This window comes from Sinohyriopsis cumingii, unplaced genomic scaffold (genome assembly GCF_028554795.1).
Source record: "Sinohyriopsis cumingii isolate HCF-2022 unplaced genomic scaffold, ASM2855479v2 utg000881l, whole genome shotgun sequence".
Classification (NCBI taxonomy): Eukaryota; Metazoa; Mollusca; class Bivalvia; order Unionida; family Unionidae; genus Sinohyriopsis; species Sinohyriopsis cumingii.
Window position 1 is genome coordinate 272,231 of NW_028315939.1, and position 23,470 is coordinate 295,700.

General features: G+C 36.5%; 1 protein-coding gene across 3 annotated transcripts; it reads left to right on the forward strand.

Annotated features, from left to right (window-relative positions):
- Positions 1-381: 381 nt before the first annotated feature.
- Positions 382-22,255, forward strand: LOC149773122 (delta(14)-sterol reductase LBR-like). Of its 3 annotated transcripts, none has more exons than XM_089946771.1 (8): positions 382-448; positions 5,462-5,632; positions 5,747-5,939; positions 6,621-6,815; positions 8,493-8,882; positions 17,754-17,834; positions 21,083-21,205; positions 21,975-22,255. In XM_089946771.1, exons 1-8 carry the CDS (start codon positions 443-445, stop codon positions 22,133-22,135), a joined length of 1,320 nt encoding a protein of 439 aa, XP_089802897.1. In that variant the 5' UTR covers positions 382-442; the 3' UTR covers positions 22,136-22,255. The 3 variants fall into 3 exon arrangements, with proteins under 3 accessions (XP_089802897.1, XP_089802898.1, XP_089802899.1); XM_089946772.1 differs by having other exon boundaries at positions 8,520-8,882; XM_089946773.1 differs by lacking the exon at positions 5,462-5,632 and having other exon boundaries at positions 407-448.
- Positions 22,256-23,470: the final 1,215 nt, after the last annotated feature.

The following is a 23,470-nucleotide window of genomic DNA, read 5'->3' on the forward strand; positions in this document are numbered from 1 at the left end:
TATATATATATATATATATATATATATATATATATATATATATATATATATATATATATATATATATTGTCGTTGAGAAATCATGAATTGTGTTATATTGCGACATAATTGTTGTACGGGTTAGCTTTATCATTACTTTTCTACTGCAAGATCGAATATAAAATAACTGCAGTAATCGCAGACAGACAAAATTATTAATAAGCAGATGCGTGCTAAACAATACGTATCCCAGTTTGAGAAATGCATAGTTTTAGTAAATTTAGCTGCATTACATTCGAGAAATAATGACAAATAATGACAGGGGCGAAATTCTATTTTTGGAATAGAGAGCGTTCCTTTATCTTATTCGTTATCTCTCCACATAGCTTATTTATAGATCATGTTTCTCGAAGCCTACACTTAGCCTTGACACCGTAGGAGTGTACCCATCTGAGCCCGAGATATGAAGGTAGGTTGTGTTACCTTTGAGTTTTTATACAATGCATATTTGGGTTCACGGTTTACTTTGCATTAGTGTCAAGGGGTTGTCCCTTAGATCATACACTCGTTGTGAAAGCCCTTACAAAACTTTATTAATATTGCACTGTGTGTTGCAATTTATAGCTTAAACTTAGAAGTAATGTCTCATATATAGACCTCTCTCTCTCTCTCTCACACACACACACACACACCGTCCCGTCTTGTTTATCGACGCTATTTTATTTTGATGCAATGGCATCAACTCCCAGATCGCGAGAGAACGATTTTTCATTGACGTCATAACAAAGTTTTTCAATACTTGTCAACATTGATCCAAATCGACATGAAACTTTGTAGAAAATCCTATCATTACCAGATGTGAAACAAAAACAATGAATGCATACCATGAAAATAATCCGATGTGACTAAGTTATCATACAAATCTGAACTATCTACTTTGATGTGGCCAATCAACGCCCGCCATAACATGCATTCAGTCTGCCACTCTTTATGTGATTGCAACGTTACTCGCAGACGCAGTTAAACTGATTAGAATTAATTATAGATGTGTGTGTGTGTGTGTGTGTGTGTGTGTGTGATATACAGATTTTTAACGTAGCTTTAAACCGTTTTCAGTCGTATCACTACGATGTCTGCAGTGTGGCAGTTTATAGTGATATCTAGCACTGGGGCATCATGCCGCAGACATGTAGCATAATGTCCCACCCAGTCACATTATCCTGACATTATCCTAGCATTAACCTCTTAATACTGGGCGCCAAGCGAGGCAGATGATAGTACCATTTTTACAAGCCTTTGGTATGATTCAGCAAGGGTTCGAATCCGAATCCTCCCGCATCCGATGTGGGCGCTCAAACCTATTGGGCCGCCGGAGCGATCAATTATTGACTTGTAAAGTGACTTGCATACGATAACTACGCCATTTAAATTGGTTAGAATTAATTATTGAGTTCTAAAGTTGTGTGTGAAACTGTCGTCAGTGATGGTTAGAGGTTTATCCTATTTATTATGATTTGAATATATTTGCAAGAGGAAAACATAATTTAACCATATCTTTTAATTCTTAATTTAATTCAATATATTTTCCTTATTTCTATCCAGGTGCTTGTCTTTTATATGTTGCCAAAATTGTAAATTTTACTTCGACATATATTTTTGTTTAATTTCCTATTAATTTCCTAAATCTTGATATTCAACTCTTTTTGAACCTATTTATTTACTTTTCTAGCGGTGAGAATGATAATAAACTGATAACATAAAACCGTTCTCTTGTAATTTTTTTTGCTTTTCGTTCCTGAATATTAGCACTTCGATTCAACTGTATTATAAAGAATGCCAGTAATTTTGAAGTTCTAGAACAGTACATTGAACCGTCCGATGTTCTGTATGCTCCATTGTCAATTCATTTGTAACCAAAAACAGTTCACAGTCTAAATCTAGTAACACAAACAACAGTTCACAAACTAAATCTAGTAGTTTTGCTTACGAGTACAAAATTATATTACAATACGATCATGATTTTTCCCGACGTTACAAAGAGCTCGTCCAGAACGGAAAATTATGACAAAACTATGCTATATTAGTTTCTTTGTTTGTTTTTGTTAGCGATAAACTTTTTCTTTGTGATATTTATGTTTCTCTGGCATAGATTTTGCCCTTACGTAAGATAGTATAACGGGTAGAAGTAATCATAACAAATGCGTCTAAACACAAGACTTTGCAAGTTGTCAGCATGCAAAACGAGTATTACAGAGCAAAACTCAAGTCAATTGAATTTTCAGTCCAGTTTGTTTCACGGCGAGTAAATACCAGTCAAATGGCTGATTTGGTCAATTGCAGTTTTGGAAGTTATTACCAAATAAAGCCACTTTTAAATATTTAATATAAAACTTCAAACGCAAAATGTAATAATTTTATAATTTAGAGCGCAACTATCAATATTGTTGATTCTTTTGCTCAGGAAAAGAAATAAAACATGAATGTACAGTCATATTAGTGCAAAAGACTATGCCTTGACTTTCACCAGATGGCGCTATTGACTTCATTGGCCAGATGCAAAACGAAAGATAACTCTATCTACCAATCACGTGGTCTCGTTTAATGTACACCTACAACAAGTTACTCGGCTAAGATTACGACATTATCTGGATTAGACTCTTTGAAGACTGAACGATCTATTCAGGAATTTTCTACCTTATAAAGCAAACCTTTGCTAATACCAGAAATCATCTACCTTACTAAGCAAATATTTGCCAATACTAGAAACCATCTACCTTACAAAGCAAATATTTGCCAATACTAGAAACCATCTACCTTACAAAGCAAACCTTTGCCAATGCTAGAAACCATCTAAATTACAAAGCAAACCTTTGCCAATACTAGAAACCATCTACCTTGCAACGCAAACCTGTACCAATGCTAGAAACCATCTACCTTACAAAGCAAACCTTTGCCAATACTAGAAAGTATATACTTAAAAGAAAACTTTTGCCAATGCTAGAAACCATATACCTAACAAAGCAAACCTTTACCACTGCTAGAAACAATCTACCTTACAAAGCAAACCTTTGCCAATACCAGAAAGCATCTACCTATAATGCAAACCTTTACCAATGCTAGAAACCATCAACCTTACAATGCAAACCTTTGCCAATACTAGAAAGCATATACCTTACAAAGCAAACCTTTACCAATGCTAGAAACCATCTACCTTACAAAGCAAACCTTTGCCAATACCGGAAAGCATCTACCTACTATGAAAACCATTGCCAATACCAGAAAGCATCTACCTGCAATGCAAACCTTTGCCAATGCCAGAAAGCATCTACCTACAATGCAAACCTTTGCCCATACCAGAAAGCATCTACCTACAATGAAAACCATTGCCAATTCTAGAAAGCATTAGGTCTTAGAAAAGAATATGTAAAGTCTGTGAAAGTTTGTCAAGCTGGAGAAAAAAAGGTCGATATGTATGCCAGAATATTTCAGTCAGTACAAGTCCTAAGAACCGCAGAGGGTATACGTGACACAAAATATCAAACATCAAAAGTCATAGAAGCTTATTGTATATGTTTTAAACTTTAATTTTAAGCCTGAAATTAGATGTGTGCAATTACATTTGAAGAGATCCCCTTCTCCCATTGTCTTCTCTCTCTCTCTCTCTCTCTTTGAAAGATTTAGGTTTAATATTAATTAAAAATTCGGTGTGGATGTTAAATTAACCTTCATTTGATGCCGATATTTTTTCCAGTTCTCTTATGGAAGCGATTACCCGTGTTTTTATTGCTGATTTTTCAGTTTATCATTAAACACCTAACAACCTACGGTAAAATAGCTCTAATTGATTAGGTCAAATATACACATTCAAACATTTGTTTAAATGCACTTCTCAGTGCAACTTTCCAATAACTATTTGTACATACAGACAAATGGTAATTTCCATTGAATATTTGATATTCAGATCTTCATGCGAACGATCGCAAACTTTGATAAACATGAACGGTTTATGCAAAATTTGACAACGATTGGAAAATGAAAATGAAATTTGAATAATCAACAAGATGTCCGAGTTTCAAAGGCTCCAGGCACACATATTTACGAATGTCACAGGTTAGGTTCTGGAGGTGTGTCGCTTCAACGTATGCTGATTCGTCAAACTCATTTGACACGACCCAGAATCTGCGATTAGTCTCGCACGTGAACCATATTACATTGTTTTTTTTTTATTTTATAAATTTTATTATATAGTTGTAACCTAGTTAGGACTGCACGAATTAAGATTCGGAGCTGATAGTAACCGGAACTGACCAGGTCAACAGGAACCTCAGCAGTAACAACGCATTTCAACTGAAAAACCCCAGCAGTAGCAATTCATTTCAGTTCAAAAACCTCATCAATAACGATGCATTTTAGTTAAAGTTTTACTCAATAGCTCATAGAGTAAATATGTTTGTTTTTTTTTTATTTAAAAAAACTAGTTATTCTGTGACGAATCATCTCACAGTGGTTTTATTAGTATGCGTTTCATCGCCTATGGGTAAATTTGATTCTGTAAATGTGGCTAAAGTTCTTCGTCTGACCGATTTTACTCGTCCTTACCCTGAAGTTGCAGGGGTCAGTCTGGCATATTGGCCTCTGACAAATTTTTTACGTTAAGGGTATGGTGTGAGATTCTGAGCTATTATTGTGTAACAATTAAAGAGATGGATATATTTGTAAACTAGGTGTTTCGGGCTTGTGTTGTTCTTGAAATTGATGTGAGGCATGTCCACCTCCCATAGTCAATGCACAGTATGTAGCCACTGAAGTACCAATATATAAAAACTGGCCCCTGCCCTTTGATTAATGTGGTAATGTATATTCCGTATGGTGTTTCATTAAAAATTTCCTATAACTGATAAGTTCCCGTTTTCAACACAACAACGGATATGAAAGCAATAAGTGGAGTATCTTTCGCCTGAGCCAGTCCACGAATCTGGGGCACTAACGTTCTATTCTTTAGAGCCAGTCCACGAATCTGGGGCACTAACTTTCTATTCTTTAGAGCCAGTCCAAGAAGTTGAGGCAAATACTAATAATCGATTTTAGGTATGATGTTTTTCTGTTACCCACTTTTCAAATTTTTGTGTTCGCTTTATAAACATTCACGAATAAAAACAGGATTAGAAAAATGTGCAAAATCACACGAGAAGGCGAAATTGATGCAAAAACATCAGAATTACACTGAATTAGGAAATGTTTCTGTTACACGTGTATACGTAAATAATTAGACACAAATGATCGTTGACTGAAGAGTAACTTGATATTTGCTTATGTTAAATTAAAGCTTTAATTTGGAACGTACTGATAATGGTTTGGGTATAGTTTTCTACAAAGCAGTCAATTTTACCATATATATCAAGCTTCCAGTAGGCAAAATCTGTCTGCGAACGATAGACAATCGTGATTTTAACGTATTTATTGTTAATTTTTTCAATATCAGAGACAATCGCGAAAAGATCTGCAGGAAACGACAGTGGACAGGTCCCAAAATCAAGATGAAAATACTAACAGAAACAGTGATGGTGTCAGACAGGGAGGACTTCTAGGAGCCCTATTCTTTACAGTTTTCTTTACATGGTACATTTACTTCGTGGTTGAAAAGTGTCATTCGGTAAGAAAGCCTTTCTTATTAATGTCTTATACTAATTACAATGCACACTTCCTTCTTAATACGTAGCTTGGAGATTTGAGCCAATCTCTCCCTCAGGAAAATGTTTCTTTCTAGGGTCAGTGGAGCCAGTTTCGGTGGCCTCAGTTCCCGACGCACATAGAAGATTACCTTGACACAGAAGCATTATTGATATGTCTGGTGTGGTTCATGGTACAGTGCACATTGTACGTCCTACCCATAGGGGGAAAGACAGAGAAGGGACTGCCCCTCACAGACAGCGGACGGAGTCTACAATACAGACTTAATGGTGATTATATTTATATTTGACATGATTGTGTATGTGTTTGCATGGATTAGTTGATATATCTTTTTTCATAACGCAGACTGAAAAAGAAGCAGAAAAAATGTTAGAAAATTATATTTAGTTCCGAGCAGTAATCGAACCCGAGCAGTGGTAACGGCACCAATCGTCTAGTTCCCATACACCAATAAAGGACGGAACAAGGGTGAAGGAAAGTGTTTGAGGAGTCCTAACACCAACGTGCTAGACAATCAGAAATAAATATGCAGCTAAAATCACAACCACAGTTGATTTATAATTAGAAATGCATGGTATATACACATTATAATTACAAAAATTGATGCATACATACATACATACATACTTTCAGAATATGCCAATATCAAATGGTACTGGAAGCAAATTCCTTTCATTGGTTCAATCAATTATTATTGTTTAAATAATTCAATATAAGGTATCTGTGTCCAGCAAAGCATACAACTTTCTTTTATATGTATCATAAATAACTAAATCCAAATATTTGTGATGTACGTGGAGATAATAGAGTTATCCATTTCATGGCTGATAAAGAGATCAAGCATTTAGTGACCTGAAGAACAGACTGCAAGATGCTTTTAAACCCCAATTTTAAACAAATATAATTTATCAAACAAAAATGTATATGTGATATAAACACTTTTTTTACAGCTCTGTTTGTGCTGGTGTTAAATATTTCCGGATTTGTTTCTGCGGAATTACTCGGATTCCGTGTCAGTACGTTATCGGACAAGCTATTGAAGTTGACCACGGCAGGGGTCATCCTCATTCTCTTCCTCAGTTGGATGTTATATGTCAAGGCGTACTGGGTTTCAAAATTAAATCTAAATCACCACGGAAACACAGGTAGGCAACGCAATCCTTTCAAATTGCGATATACAACCCTTGATAAATATCGACTGGAAAACAAAGGGCGAATACCGTTGAAAATTGTGGAATGAAGGTCACTAAAATTAGGTGCCGGAAAGTAGTTCTCTCCTTTTACATACATAACATGACAGTGGTAATTTAAAAAAAAAAAATTATTTTTCATATACAGATTATTGATTAGAGAATATTTCTCAATGCAAGAGTGTAAACGCATCATTCAATGGCTCTGTTTTGGGGATTTAACTTTCATCTATCCCAGGCTCAGATGATTTCGTTTCTGTTCAGTTCTATTCAACTTCGTACAGAATATTTTCTATCTCAGAATACACGGCACGAATAATACCCCTTATTTCGTCCACACAATTGCACATTAAGTCAAATATCGCGGAAAAAGTAATCAGTCTGACTATTGATGGATGGAATCTGGATTAAAGAAAGTGCTGGGTACAAGTCATGCAAATGATAATGAACTGTCAGTATTCGATCATCACACCTATTATTCTCATTTTCAACCTAAAAATTACAATATCTTTCGTATCAATTCAGTACGGCCTATGCTTATATTTGTGATAAAAAAAATATAACAATGAATCTATCCAAATCGTATAGTTTAACTCTAATGGTGATAACGATGTCAAATTACGTCATTCACGGCGAAGATACAATTCATAAAAAATTGTATGGTATAGCAAGTTAGTTTGCTTAAAATAATTAATTTTTAAAAATACGCTAAAAATGGCGTAAAATAAGACCAAACGCATTCTAAATTAATAGTAAAAATTGCCCAGACACTTTCAATGATAAGTATTTTTCCTGATTGGGCACATGGTTCTTTAGTTGTTTTGGAGTTTGTCTATAATCATCAGTTTATGTCGTATTCTGTAATATCACAAATGGAAATGCAGAAAAGGTTCACAATTTAGAGTACTTCCCCACATTAGTTTTTTTGTGTGTGTGGTCGACACCAGTCGAAAATTAGCCTTTTCAGTACGTTTTAAATACAGCTCTCTTTTGAAAGGAATAAAAGTCTTTTTTTTTTATAAATGTGCACAATGTCTAATTTAATGTACACTTTTCAAAAATTAAGATGACACAATAAATGAACACGGCAAAATCCCCAAAGGTAATTTTTCTCCTCGCTTTCATTTTTTCTTCTAATAACTCATTAGACTTTGCGATTAGAACTTTCACATCTATATGGCTTCTTAAATAATGAGATTTTGTCAGGTTAGTGTGAATATTATTTTGATAGAAATCAGAAAGTATTAACTACTTATAAAGCCATTGAAATTAACTAGTCGCGATTTGATTACTTCTTGTATTACTTTTTTTAAAACGAGCATTCGACGTTAAATTTCAACACGCTCATCATGTCTGTGTACCCAATTTGTGTAGTGCTATATACTTTGAGAATTTGTTAGCTTAAAAATTTGCTGAATTGCTACATGATTATTTGTTTCCTGATCATCCGAAAATTAGTTTAAGTTCAGTAATGTTGTTTTGTAAATAATAAACGGATACATACATACATACATACATACATACATACATACATACATACATACATACATACGTGTGTGTGTGAAAAAAGCATTATGTACACTATTCTGGTACACTCACCATTCAGTTTGTATATACATTGTTAACTTGCAGGTAATGTATTTTACGATTGGTTCCAAGGTCGAGAACTGAATCCAAGATTGCAGTTTCTGGATCTGAAATATGTGTGTTTCCGTAGTGGAATAATCGGATGGGTGATGTTAAACCTTGTCAACATCGTTAAGGCTTATGAACAAGGCAAAGGTCATCCAACTTATAACCTAATACTCGTCTTTGGCATGCAGCTAACGTACGTCGTGGACTGTTTCTGGTTTGAAGATGCGCTTTTGGTTTCCAGGGATATCGTCCATGAAGGTCTCGGATACAACCATCTAGTTCAGTTTTTAATGATTCCATTCTGCTTTGCTGTGCAAACGAGATACCTTTTGCAGACAAAGTTCATTCTTCCATGGTATACTCTAACGGGCATTTTCCTTTTATACTGTAAGTCTCTCTCTCTCTCTCTCTCTCTCTCTCTCTCTCTCTCTCTCTCTCTCCACACACACAGACAGACACAAACACACGTTCAGAATGGAATGTTGCTCATGTATAATTTCTAATCGCTTTTCAAGCTCCTGCATTGGCGAATCCGGTAAAATATGTAATTAAATTCTAACACATTAAATTCTTATAATTGCAAATTACATTCTTATTATTGCAATAATAATCATACCAGCTATAAGTATCCATATAACCAAATATGTGACTATATCAATACTCACTGCTAGATTTTTAAGAACAAACTTGGAAAAACCCTTACAAATGTATGATGGGAATTCTCTTCAAAGTACAGTTTATATGAGAAAAAAAAAAGATAAAAGAAAAAACCCAAACAAATATCGTAGTATGGATACTAATTTCCAGAATGATGTTCTGTATTGGTTTTAGTCATTTTGAAACTGAAATTTTTCACTGACAAGGCCTTCACCAAAATCAATTTCAGTTTTTCACTGACAAGGTCGACACTAATAAAAAGTGGCATTTTGTTTTACAGACAAGACCTTCGCTTATAATTGAATTTTTTTTGTCTTACTGAGAAGACCTAAAATGATGTAAACATTATTCACTGAAAAGGCCTACGCTGATTTTTTAGATTAATGCTGATTCTACAACATGAAAATATTTTTCAAACTGATTTTGCATGAACGATATAAGCCACTGACAGATATATGTAAACTATTGTTAAACTTAATGACCTAGGAATCATATAAAGTTAAGCATAAACAGTTAATCACTGGTTGGTGTCATCTGTGTATCCTTAACCGAGGTTGTAGGTCTTCGGAAGGTATTACACCAGTCATATTCACTTACGTTTCAAACGTGAATGTATTATTTTTACAACCTTATTTTGTATGAGTTCCTTGAACTGTAAATATTGCATTTTTTTAAATGAAATGGTGTCTAACAATAGAACCAATCGAACTTGTTTATCACTTAGTACTTTATCCACAGCGGAATGGGTACTGTGCGCCGAACGAGTGTGACGTAAACGGTGCAAGAATATTTACTGAGATCAATTTATTGCTGACGAATGAAGTCACCATGATCCTGTGTGTAGCACGAGATGATATACAACCGTTATTCACTCGGTGCAAGAACATTTTATTGTCATTTGATGCTCAAAACTTATTGGCTAGCTATATGTATAACAGACTGTAGTTGCGGATTTCTTTATCATGCGCGATAATATATGTTCTGCTGTGCTTTGTGAACATTTGCACATAAAGTCGTAACCACTTGATTAAGTAAACGTCGTTGGTAAGTTTCAAAATTTCTTGGTCATAATATTATCAATATCCATTGCTAGGCAGTGACAAATATTGATCGTATTTCACTCAATTGAAATATTTAGATTGTTTTTCTCAGACAATCCAGTAATTCACTGCTTAGCATAAAAAAGGTGAACGCAGTTGAAGAGAAATTATATATTTAACTTAAACACTTAAAATATTATCCTTTATGCTTTCGTTTATATAAAATTCAGCAAACAGGGTTAATTGATTTTTGTCTCTTGTCAGTGATCTAATGAACGTTTTAAAATAATTCATTCACCATTCATCCAATATACGATTTGATTCTTTGCAAAATTATGTCGCGTGTATTTATGTAGAACATTACTTGTAAAAACATATTTGAAGAGGCTCAACGCAAGTAAAATGAAACTAAATTGCGCCAATTTCTGAATCATCATAGTGAACAATGCATTTTAGATTTATTTTTTTAAAGAAATTAAAAATGAATTTGTTAATCAGCCGTGTGCACTTCTAATATTTAATTCCTTAAATTAATATGAATATATCAAAGAATTACAAATAACTCAGCCGTAGCGTAGCTATAAGAATGAGAGATGAATTAAAGAATAAACGAATGATCAAGGACACAAAGGTCAGTTACGAAGTACCTGAATGCACAAACAAATGAGAATAAGCAAGACGATAAACATTACAAAATGTTAAGATTTTAAGATCAGATAGAATAATTATTCCTTGTCATTCATAAAGTTCCATTTTGTTTCTCTTGTGGACATTTGAGTTATATAGCAAAATCTGGAAGTGAAAAATAATTTATTAGATGTAAATTACAAGAATCCCGTGTATTATTTTCAATGTAGGTGTAGTGTTTTCATTAGACGGAAAAATAAGGCTTGCATCTGTCTAGGTAGTATGATAATAGAGATTTGAGACCGACCCGATTAATCACGGTTCCAGATCCCTAAACTCTTCTAATACTTCAATGATTTTTCCCCAGTAAGAATTTGTGCAACCTCGTGTGCTTGATTATGTAACTAACGTAACTAGCGTAAACGATTTTGCGTAGCAAGCTCAGCTAGCGCAAACGATGTTGCCAATTAACTACTCTTCGTGAACGATTTTACGTACCAAAATTGGCTAGCGTAATTAGTGGATCCCAAAACATTCTAGTACTACCGCTCCTGCAGCCTAGTGGTTAGAGCGTCCGCCTCGGAAGCGGGAGTTCGTGAGTTTGAACCACGGCCGAGTCGTACCAAAGACTTACAAAAATAGTACTAACATATGCCTCGATAGGCGCTCAGCATTAGAAGTTAGTGTTAGAACTGGTCGACCTGGTGTCAGGATACTGTGACTGGGTTGGGCATCATGCTAAATGTATGCGGAATGATGAGGCTAGACATCACTATAAACTGCCACACTGCAGACATCGTAGCGATATGACTGAAAAATTGTCAAAGCTACGTTGAAAATCCTAATCACACATCCTAATACCACCTTGACTTTTCCAATTGATGATTAATGTAGAGTGCAACAAGTGAGTTCCCATATGACGCCCAAGTATAGACAGATCGATACAATACTGTGAGTCTGCAGGTATATCTATATACACAAGCAATTATTTGCTTGATTTTTAGTGCCAATAACTCAGGTACGTGTCTTGGGGTTGCTCACGTCCTGGTTCCGTATCCTTGCTCACAGACGTCGTTGATTTTCCATTTCGAACTGAGCCACACTAATCTTCAAATCCTAGCGAGCTAGATAACTGTATTGAGACTGCTTTGTACCGCCGCGCGAAGTTCTGTATATACACGTATTAGTGAATGTAAAAGTAGCGAGATTATTTTACCGAGTCGCCAGCAACACAAATTGCTATCGATATATCTCCTATCGTAAATCCGATTCGAGTACCTATGATAGTTGCTGTAGTCACAACTGCAGCAACACCAAGGCCAACAGTTGTCTTGCGGTGGTTCCGCAAATAACATCTACAACCAAACACACGCGTTTGTAGTTTGTTAGCATAACAGTTTTCTTTGCTTTTTCGTCTCGCAGATGCTGTTCCACTTTAATTATTGTCCCGTGTCTGTAACTTTGATGCTCTATCATAGTTCTTTTGTTTAATGATGTGATCGCGAAGTATAATTTCTCTACTAGATTTGCCTTCTTTATTTGCTACACGTACACGCACTTCTAATCAAATAACCGTTTTTTACTGATACAACTGCCATGCATTCATAGAAAATACTTTCTTGAGGAGTATTTAAGTCCGCGGAGATTTTGCGGTCTGGAAAACCTCGTACCACGTTCGCGTAGGACTATACTGATTACTCCATTGAATTGTGTCAAAAAACGATTTTTTTCTTCTTATCGACCAAGAAGTATTGCGCGGGCAAGTGCATCTTTGTTGAATATCAGTCGAGATTTTTCTTTTCTTTGCTGAGTTAGTGCTGGTTCATCATTTACGGGGACTGCAAGGGGGATGGATTCACTTTATCGCTATAAGTGCCTTCGTCCCTGGTGGTGTAGTCATCGACAATCATGTTCACATGTTAATAATATGAAAACTAAGATGGTATCCAGTTGTTATAGCCACGCCAGGGTGGTCTCAGCTGTTGATTTCCACTTGACCCGTAACAAGATTATATGTCAGCTTATATGACGGATTAACACCACTTTGAAGCAGATATTCATCGGCAAGAGGCACAAAGTAACCATCAATGTTAGTAACCCGTGTACGCGGAAGCAAAAACCTCACCTGTAAATTCCGCAACATCGTCATTGCGTGGCTGTTCAGAATCCATCACCTATATGTAATGATATAATGGTCAATCGTATCTTGAATATAAATATCAAAGCTTCATGACCGCTGCGGTTGCTTTGTGGTTAAAGCTTCAGTCTCGGATGCGGAAGGTCGCGGGATCAAACCCAGGACGAGTCATACCAAAGACTTATAAAAATGGTATGAACATTTGTCATGCTAGGCGCTCAGCATTAAGAGGTAGGTGTAAGGACTGGTCGGGCTGGTGTCAGGATACTGTGACTGGGCAGGACATGATGCTAAATGTATGTGGCACGATGCCCCAGTGCTAGACATCACTATAAACTGCCACATCATAGCGATATGGCTGAATTTGTTTCAAAGCTAAGTTAAACACACATGCACACACACAACTGTAGCATTCATACCTGAACTACATAGTTGACCTTGCAACCTAACTTATGGACAAGCTTGATGTATTCGAAGAACTTGAGTCCGGAATCAAAACGATTTCAAACGTATATGGCGACAACTAGTCTTTATCATTGTCGGTGTTATGCAGCTCATCTGGGTATTTCAGGTCAATTTCAAAGAAGTATCCATAGTCGATGTTACTGTTGTAATCGTATGCTTGTTTGCGAATATCAACCTTCAATGGATCAACATTGCACCACCATAAAAGTTACGGTGTGTCAAGATACATAACTTATTTGTTTTGGGCAGAGGGTTCGTATTTGTTCACTTGCTGATTGTTGGCTTTAGTGTATTTGTGAATTACCATGGGAATCGAGCCACATATTTCACATTCCTCCAACAGATGCTGGTCAGTGTCGGCAAGCGTTTCCAAACCTACCTAGGTTTCAGACAGTAATGAGCCCCAGGCCATTCACGATGGTGAAAGATTGTGTGTGGGATCAAGCTTGTACACGCGCATAGCTGTATCACGAAAAGTCTCAAAGATATCCGCGATCAGTAACACATCCGTCCCCAAATACAGATCATGATATTTCCCAAGGTTTTGACTAAAACAAAACCCCAAAATACAAAATAAAACAAAAAACGCGAACCGGTCATTCTTGCTTGCGTGTAGTCATTGGCGGAAATACCATCGCGAGACAGGGACTAATGGAAGACCTCGATGGGCCGCAGCTGAGTTTTGAAATGTTGTCCCAGTTGCTTATGTATTCGTAAGGATAGATTCCTTTGCGAGTGAGCAATGCTAACGTTCCTGGTTAGCACCACCATATCGACGATTGATTGTATAGCCCTCGTTGCACTTCGCCGCCAAGTTGAATACAAATTGATGCAGGCTGGAAATTGCAGCGAGTCAATGAAATGCAGCTGACCAAGTCGAAACATCATGTATTTGTCCATAAGGATTGTTGTTTTACCGGGATAAACTGTATATTGCATACGCTGTACGCACCAGTGATATGATACTAATCGCGAACTTTTGCACTGGTGGAGCTGAAAGCTCCATCACAAATCCAGCAATAAGTGGTTTAGGAAACATAGCGTATGTCATCAAGGGTTGCAACAATGTCTTCGGACTAGGTAAGCCGTTGCCGCATCAGTTAAATGGTAACTGCAAGTGGTTTAAGGAACATCTCAACTGAGTTGATTCCGCGGTATAACATTTATGGCTCAGTCGCTTCGTCGCATCTAACTACAGTACAGCTAAACCCTTTAGGGACTTGTTCAAGTAGTTCCATCATATTCGAAGGAATGTCGCAGGTCGGAAACGAAGCTTCCACGGGAACATTCATGCTTTCAATTTCCAAGTAGATAACATAGATAATATGCATTTTTCGTCCCACACCAGCAATGTTCATACGTGAAAAGGCGTGCACAGCGAAGGAGAAGTTTAACTTCTTCACATATATCAAGAGTCAATCCTAAATCTAAACTAGTGTATTTTCCAAGCGTTTCGAGAATATTTTCCAAAGCTTTAACGATTTCTTCATTGATGGCCTTGGTATTTTCACGGTTCAAGATTCTACAGGAACTACTATGAATCCACGGGGTCGCTATTTTTAAAGCTTTTTGTCTGATGAATCAAGATTAAGTGGCATAACCATTTGGACACCGAGAACAATATCCACCATAAAAACATTGATGTCCGCGCTCATCAACGTTGTTATGATAGATGCAAGCATCTTCAAAAAACGTTTTTCTAAGTTTTTGCTGCCATTGCGACACATTTATTGCAGCAGTTTTCGACCCAGGAAAGGAAGCGTATGCGATGAATATTGCGGAAGTTCCAGACAAAAAATACCTGATCAATAATCAATGTCAAAGGTATAGCTCACAAGCTTGATAATTTTTTACTACCTATTAGCAATGGATATATTGCAAAGGACCCTGCTCAGTGCTTGTTAGTAATGGGTATATTGCAAAGGGCGCTTCTCGCTACCAATTAGCAATGGGCATATTGCAAAGGACCCTGTTCAGTACCTATTCACAGTGGTTATATTGTAAAGGACATTGTTCAGTACCTATTCGCAGTGGATGTGTTGCTAAGGACCCTGCTCACTACATATTAATAATTGGTATATTGGAATGGACCCTGATAACTACCAATTCGCAATGGGTATATTGTAAAGGTCTCTGCTCACATATTAACAATGCGTATATTGTAAAGAACCCTGCTCATTCCATATTAACAATGGGCATATTGCAAACGACTCTGCTCACCACTAATTCGCTAGGTGTATATTGCAAAGGACCTTGATCACTACCTATTTGCAACGGATACGGTGTAAATGATCCCGTTAACCCATTCGCAATGAGCATATTGCGAAGGACCATGCTAACTTTCTATTCGTAGTGGGCATATAACGACCCTACTCACGACCTATTAGCAATTTGTATATTTAAAACGACCCTGCCGTGAAGCCAAGGTCAGAGTGCAACAAAGGCATTACTGCTGGAAATCGATTTCGTTTTGGGTCTCAACAAATTTGACTGAAATCGAATCATCCAGGGGTAAAGTTATGCTGTCAAAAAAAGTCAAGATGTCTGGCAATCCAAGGGGACATAACTAATATGAATGATATTGAAATGCTGACAATCGACCTCTCTGAAGGTCACCGTTCAGGGTCAGGCGACGAGATGGGGTGGGAGTGGGGTAAACAGACCCGCACCCAAAAAGGTACAATTAGCACGAAACAACCCGAACGTTTATCAGAATGATATTTCTTTACATTTGGATGGTTAAAAGTGTGCACTGGAAAAAACTCTTAAAATGCAAGAGCTTCTGTTGACTTTGCCCCTTTGGCCCCATCAGGGGTTTTATCCAAGAGACCCTTTACCTACTTGTTTATATCCGTACCATCCCCATAAATGCTTTTCCTGGATCCGCCATCTTCTTCAACATAAGCCACGTGTCATCAATAGTTGAAATATAGCGATCATTAATACTGTTTTGCTATGGAATCAGAAGTTAAGAGAATAGGTAACTAAGGTGCATAACGCGGGTGAATGATTTGGTGAAACGTTGGAACGACTCATGAGTATAAAGTTGCAAGCCAGATTTGGTCGAAATTCAATTTACCTTGGTCAAATTATGACGTGGAAACAAAGACAGGTTTGGCTGGCAATCAGGGGACACAACTCCCATAATGCTTTTGTGAAACACTAAAAATAAAACTTTTGTTCAAGGTCACATTAGTATGCGGCATCATGCCAAATTTAGCGGAAATCCAACAATCATTCGTAAGTTAAGCTGTGGAAGTTAGCAGGATGACCACTCCCAGGTGGGAAGGATAAATCCTATTAAATGCTGGCAGAAAAGCTGGACATCGGACTCTGTCGGGGGTCTTTCCTTTATAAAGCTGCATACACGTTTTATTAAATTCCAGTAATTCCCAGTAAAGTTATCTTGACACAATGGTCACATTTGATGAAGAAATAACCAAATTTCAACGCAAATGATGAAGTGATTATAATATTCCCGAGTTGTATGATGGAAGAAAAACTTTTCGTCTATATGCTAAAAACAATGATTCATCGTTTTGATGGTTCCATTTCCGATTATTTGACAGAACTTTGGAAACTAATAGGTCTATATCCCAAATTCGTGGGTCAGACAGTACTCTTTGTAGAAATTCTCCAGGAACATTACACCATTTCTTTTGCGAATAAAACAAGCTGTCTCTTTTGGAATGATAGACATAATCTCAATTGACGAAGTACATTTTCTGTTAAGGTAATCTGTTTATCCTACCAAATGAGACTCTAGGATAATGTTAACAACTGTTTCAAAATTCAAAACATATATCAACAGTCTTTAAAAACAGAAATGAAAATATATGACATAAATGAGTAACAGAGGATACAGTTAGAGAGGAATTACTCCAATTCATGTCACTTATATCCTTCTTATTATGGTTTGTTATATATTTGTAATCTATACAATTATACGCTTGAAATTCTTATATTCTCAACAATTGGCATATTTACTTTTATTTGTGAGCCATGACTAATATGAAGTTTTAGGCAATATAAAAAATATTCTGATTCTTAAGTGGGTTTTGTTCTGTTGGGGTGATGGTGGATTTTTGTTGTTGTTTCTCTCCCATCTCCCCGCTTTCTCGATCTTTGTATGTCCATTTCTCGGAATATCTGCCTTGTTTATATACTGTATGTATTGCAAGACAGTAAGCATAACACTCCTTTTTCAGTCCTGGAACTGTCCTTTTGCCCGAAAGGAAAAATTTAAAAAGAAACAATATTTCTCCCTGTCGTGTCCAACGCACACATGCAAATCTCCAATAAGTATTTTACAGTTTATTTTCCTTTTTTTAGTTACGGGATACATAATCTACAGAGACAGTAACCAACAAAAGAATAATTTCCGAAAGAACCCTAAGAGTCCATCCGTTTCTCGTAAGTGTCTATCTATCTATCTATCTATCTATTTGTCTGTCTGTCTGTCTGTCTATCTATCTATCTGTCTGTCTGTCTGTCTTCTGTCTGTGATTATCTATCTATTAGTCCGATAAATCATCCCCATGACCTGTACTAATACTGACCGATATATCGAACTGTCAACACTTCTACATATAGCTATTCTTCTTTTAGCCAGTTCTTCTCTTTGCTTATCTTTATATTCCTCACTTTGTTTTTGTCTGAGGTTTCAGGGCTGTATTTGCAACCTACAAACTCAAATAGTTAATACCCAATGTTGTCATATATTCGCAGATACTAAAATTGTTACAGCAGAACATCAGTAAATATTGTTTCAACACCAGCTTTTTTATAATGAAAGAAAGTGAGTGAAAGTTTTACTTGTAAGCTGGAGCATAAAGATTTGAACACGTGAACAGAGATGTTTGCGGTGTGCGAGACTACTCGCTTAAGCAAGTAATAGACCATATGTGCAACAAATAGCACCATTTTTGCATGATTCTAGAAATCATGAATTCTGATTAAAATTAAATAAATGATTAAAATATGCCTAGTCAAAAAGTAAAATATAGCAAAATCAAATATTATAAATGTGCTTTTATAACATTTCAATGCATATATAAAATTATTAACGTTGCAGTTGTAAAACACGCGTACAAATTTATACATAAAGTTAGCAGCTTCAAAGCACTTTCTTGCCATTATATAGGTTTAATGTTAAGTCTACCACAGTTATATAAAACAGAAGCCTGTACATCGCCGCCCATCAAGTGCACAATCTGTGCACGCATGTGCCAAAACTTCAGTATTAATCTCATTTCCTTCAAAATTTGCCACCATTTTTATCTTTATTTTTTATTTCATCACGCAGATATGAGCTTCAAACAAAAACTCATTTCCTGAGATGTAAAGAGTCTTTCAGATACATTCTAACAAGTCAAAACGATTGATTCATATCAAGGGTGTCAAAGTGAGAGAGAAATATAATGAGGAACAAATATAAGCGGCAACGAAAATGAAAGAAAAGATTCGTGACGATTCCTTAGACCACCATTTGTCACAATGTGACAGTGAATTTTGTTTTATTTATAGTGAACCATTTATTTATTATGAAGATAATAATTTGATCTATTCCCCTTAAATATAATTACGGAATTTGCGGGCTGTTGATGTAGATTAGGGCAAATTACTTACGAACTATAGGAGAGCCGAGTGGTCGAAAATGCTCGCCTCTTCCGATTTTTGCAATCTCACCTATGTCGGCATGCGTTCGAGTCTCCTGCCACGGCCAACATGGGTATGTGAGAACGCATGCCAGTAGCTTCCCGTGGGTCGGTGGCTTCCGGGTTCTTCTTCCACCGGTTAAATTGACCATTTGTATAGCCTATCTTGCGCTGAGAAATGGTGTTAAACCCAAAATAACAATAACTTTTAGGTCAATGTTACTGATCATAACTTGAATGTATGTCGACATCTGCCATTCGAACACAAGGAATGAGCGATAAGCTGCCAATGCATTAAACAATCACTCGCAATTTCGAGGTCAGCCGTAAAGATCATAACTCGAATGTATGGGTATCTCGGTCAATTCTACGGTAAAATCCAGTCGTAGAAGTAATCGACGTCTTCAGTATAGATTGGGTTTTTTCCTTGAGAAGAATCTGTAATTTTTCTGATAATTTCTCCACAGACATGCATCGGAAAATATTTATATTCCACAGAAATAGCCGAATTGGTCTGAGTAATGGAACTAAATTTTTTATAGATCCACTGCTCACAGACCAGGACAGCTTGTATCATGTGATATCCGTCCGTTAGAACAGGTGTGTTATCCCTGCTCCTCCTTAATTACTTGGAGGATTGCAATTTTCACTAAACGATATGTTATGGAGTTTAGTTGATTTTGACAATGGTATCAATCTGATGTTCATTAAGGCCGCCACAGCGGCTTTCATTAAAATCTTTTTATTGCTACTCCTCCTGAACGAAGATAATCCCATGGGGTTTCCACCAGAAGAATTCTTATGATATAGTTGATAAGAAGTGAACGTGGTGTCGATCCGATTTCCAATATGCCTGCAGCGGTGGCCATCCTGAAAATCTCGTAATCAATATTTTTCATGAATAGATGCTAATATCAGCATGGGGTTTTCACTAAAACACTTCGTATATCTAGATGGTCGGAAATGAAAAGGGTGTCGATCTGACTAGTAAAATAGCCGCCACAAGGGTCATCTTGAAAAACTTATTATCACTACCTCTCCTCGATTGCTGGGCATATCGGCATCTTGCTTTCACAAAAAGACTTCTTTGGCTGTCTAGTTAATATCAAATGGAAATGGTGTTAATCTGATATCCAATATGGTCACCATGGCAATCGTCTTGAAAATCTTGATATCGTTAATCGTTCAAAACGGAAGTCATACCAACGTGGGTGTTTTATGATGTCTCGATGGTCCTAAATTAAAACTGTGCCAATTTGACATTCAGTATGTCAACCACAGCAGCTAATTTGAAAATCCTGCTATCGCTTAAGAATATCAGAGATGGTTTCCAACGCTCATCAGTTACACGGAAGAAACTGTCTTACCATGAATTCCTGATCATCCTTTTTAGCTAACATAGAGCGTTCATTCGATGGACTCTTGTTTAGTTCGCAGCTTCTCAGTCATACGGTTTATCCATTGGTGAAATAGCTGAGGTAGCCCCATTAGATTCAGGATTATTGTTTAGCGAAGAAAATTCATGCAAACAAAATGTACAATTTTATGTAAATTTACATACATATACATACGAGGCATGTATTTATCTTGCAGAAATAGTCCACATGGTCCGAATGTTCGAGTGAGTCACTAGTCATTTCCGCTGACCGCTCGCTCCAGTACTCGGGGACATTTTTTTATCACTGCAGACATGTAATTTCTACATTGCCTCCATTATTCATTGTTCGCAGTAAAGGTGCATGTAAAACACCCTCCCGCATTTAAGAAAACTCGCGAACGGACAGTCGTATAAACCACTTATCAACAATGGTTTAAATTAGTTTTAAAATCTACTTCGGAGAAAATATGAACCCATTAATATTTATCTATACCCTCTCCCCCCTCAATTGAAATCAGCGCCTGGTTTTATGAGTACCCCCATTCGAATCATAAAATACTGCCAAATATATCAACAGATAATCAACCACAACATTAAATTAAATTTAAATGTTTTGAACCTTTCAGATTTAGAATCAATGCCAACAGCCAGCGGGAAGGCCTTGCTGGTTGGAGGCTGGTGGGGACTATTACGTCATCCAAATTACCTGGGAGATATAATAATATCCATAAGCTACGCTCTACCAACAGGTTAGCAATCGATTTATAGGTCAAGAATGACGATCGAATATGTGTGTATATTCAGAATTTTAAATTACGGTATACAGACAAAAGACTTGAAAGATCATTATACATTATGGTAAAACTGTGCCTAATGAAACTAGAACTCCAGAACTAGATACAGAGGTAGATTTTTGGCTGTTACGTTTTACGTCATCTTTCAACGGTGGCATTGGGAGATTTCATGTGAATAAATGGAAGGGGTCAAATTAGAAAAAGAAGAACAACAATGTAATAATAACTTGTCGTTCTATTATACAATAATTGTAACGGATGTATAATAAACAAATTAGTAAAATGATCTAGGTGTTTGCATTGTCTTTTTTAATAGCGGAAGAAAATCGGATTACGTTAGACCCTCTTGATCTCGCGAGATCCGATATTCTTTCACTAATAAACTTGACGTGATACAAGCGCCCAGTTTAGGTTTCTGTACTGTCTTTATCGCGCACAGATGATTCTCAAGTGATTTTATCATAACTTGTTATGAGTCGAATTTTCCTATCGCCTATCTCATTTTATTAACCAATGTCTTAAAAAGAATCCTTTAAAACAAGAGAGAGAGAGAGAGAGAGAGAGAGAGAGAGAGAGAGAGAGAGAGAGAGAGAGAGACTCCAGGAATAAAACTATTAGTACCCATTTTTCATTGTTGATAATGCAATTATTTGCAGATCTCATGTATGCATTATACACATGAATTTGTATGACATTGCTTCTTAGAAAGATCCATTTTTTCCAGGTCTTAACCACTTCCTGCCGTACATGGGTTCGCTGTTTCTTACACTATTGCTGATAGACAGAGAACGCAGAGACTATGCCGAATGCAAACGGAAATATGGAGCAGACTGGGACCGATATTGTGCGCGTGTCAAATATAGAATTGTTCCATACATTTATTAAACTTGGAAAGTTCGACAGGATGAAAAAGCAGCTAAAGCGGCAAAAGAAAACATTACAAGTATTCACAATCTAAGAATGGATTAATGTAACACAATCAGAGGACAATAAACTTTCTAGATAAATAAATTCCGACTTCTTTTCATTGCTCCTTGTACAAATTTCATATAAGTAGCTTTCATCTTAGAACAGTAGCAAATGAATTACGACGTTTTCAAAATATGTATTTTATTAAACTATTTTCCTGTAAATTCCTTGCGTTAATTTACTAGGAAGCTACTTTCATTTTGTCTTGTCAATTGTGTCTCTGACGTCATAATTAAGGTTATCAAAAATACTATTACCTTCTACAGCTTCTCTCTCCAAGATTCTTTTTTTTTTTTTTTTTTTTTGCAGAGCACAGCCTTCGTTGAATAGCTCGACTATTCAATGAATAAGGTGAGCTTACATAGCCACGGCATCCCGCCTTCGTTTAAATTTAGGAGCAAGTTCGTTGTTTATGTCTTCATCTCCTTCATTTATCGTTCTTGTCTGGTGGTTTTTAGTTGACTTTTGCCGTTATCAGTGTGTTAATTTAGTTGGAACTCTTTCTCATGACCATGGAACTTTAAATATGGAAATATTTGGAGAAATATTACACTACCATATTTATATATACCAAACTTTACTTACTGATTTTGACATTATCTTCAGTAGTGGTTCTGTAGAGTTTAGAATTATAATTATGATGCTTGTTTTCTTTTTTGAATATGTTTCTTATCAACTGTAGTGATGTATAACAGGGAATCTTGCCCAGGGATTTGTGTCTAGATCAGGGAGGTCACAAACTAGGACGCTACAAATTGTTCGAGGCAGGCATCTATTTAGGACATTATTAGTGTGCTTATTAAAACTTAATGTGTGAGAGCACCTTGAATCATGATAGGGAACCAATAAGTAATTAGGTTACTATGACATCGCTGGCTCGGCCATGTCAAGAGAATGGACCCAGGTCGCATTCCCAAGGACCTGTTATATGGGGAGTTAGCAGAAGGTGCACGACCAACTGGACGACCACATCTGCGCTACAAAGATGTTTGCAAGAAGGATATGAAGACAGCAAACATCAATGTCAACGACTGGGAGAGCTGTGCAAACAACCGTTCCAGCTGGCGTTTAGCTGTCAGGCAGGGAGTTCAAAACGCAGAGGAAAAGAGAAGAATAAAACAAGCTGAAAAGAGAGCTAAAAAGAAGGATAAGCAAAAGCGTACTTTGGAGCTATGCCATCGTCTCTCGTAGACGGACGGATGCCAAGATGACATTTTATTTTGAATGAGTCTGATCTTTTTTATTTTCATT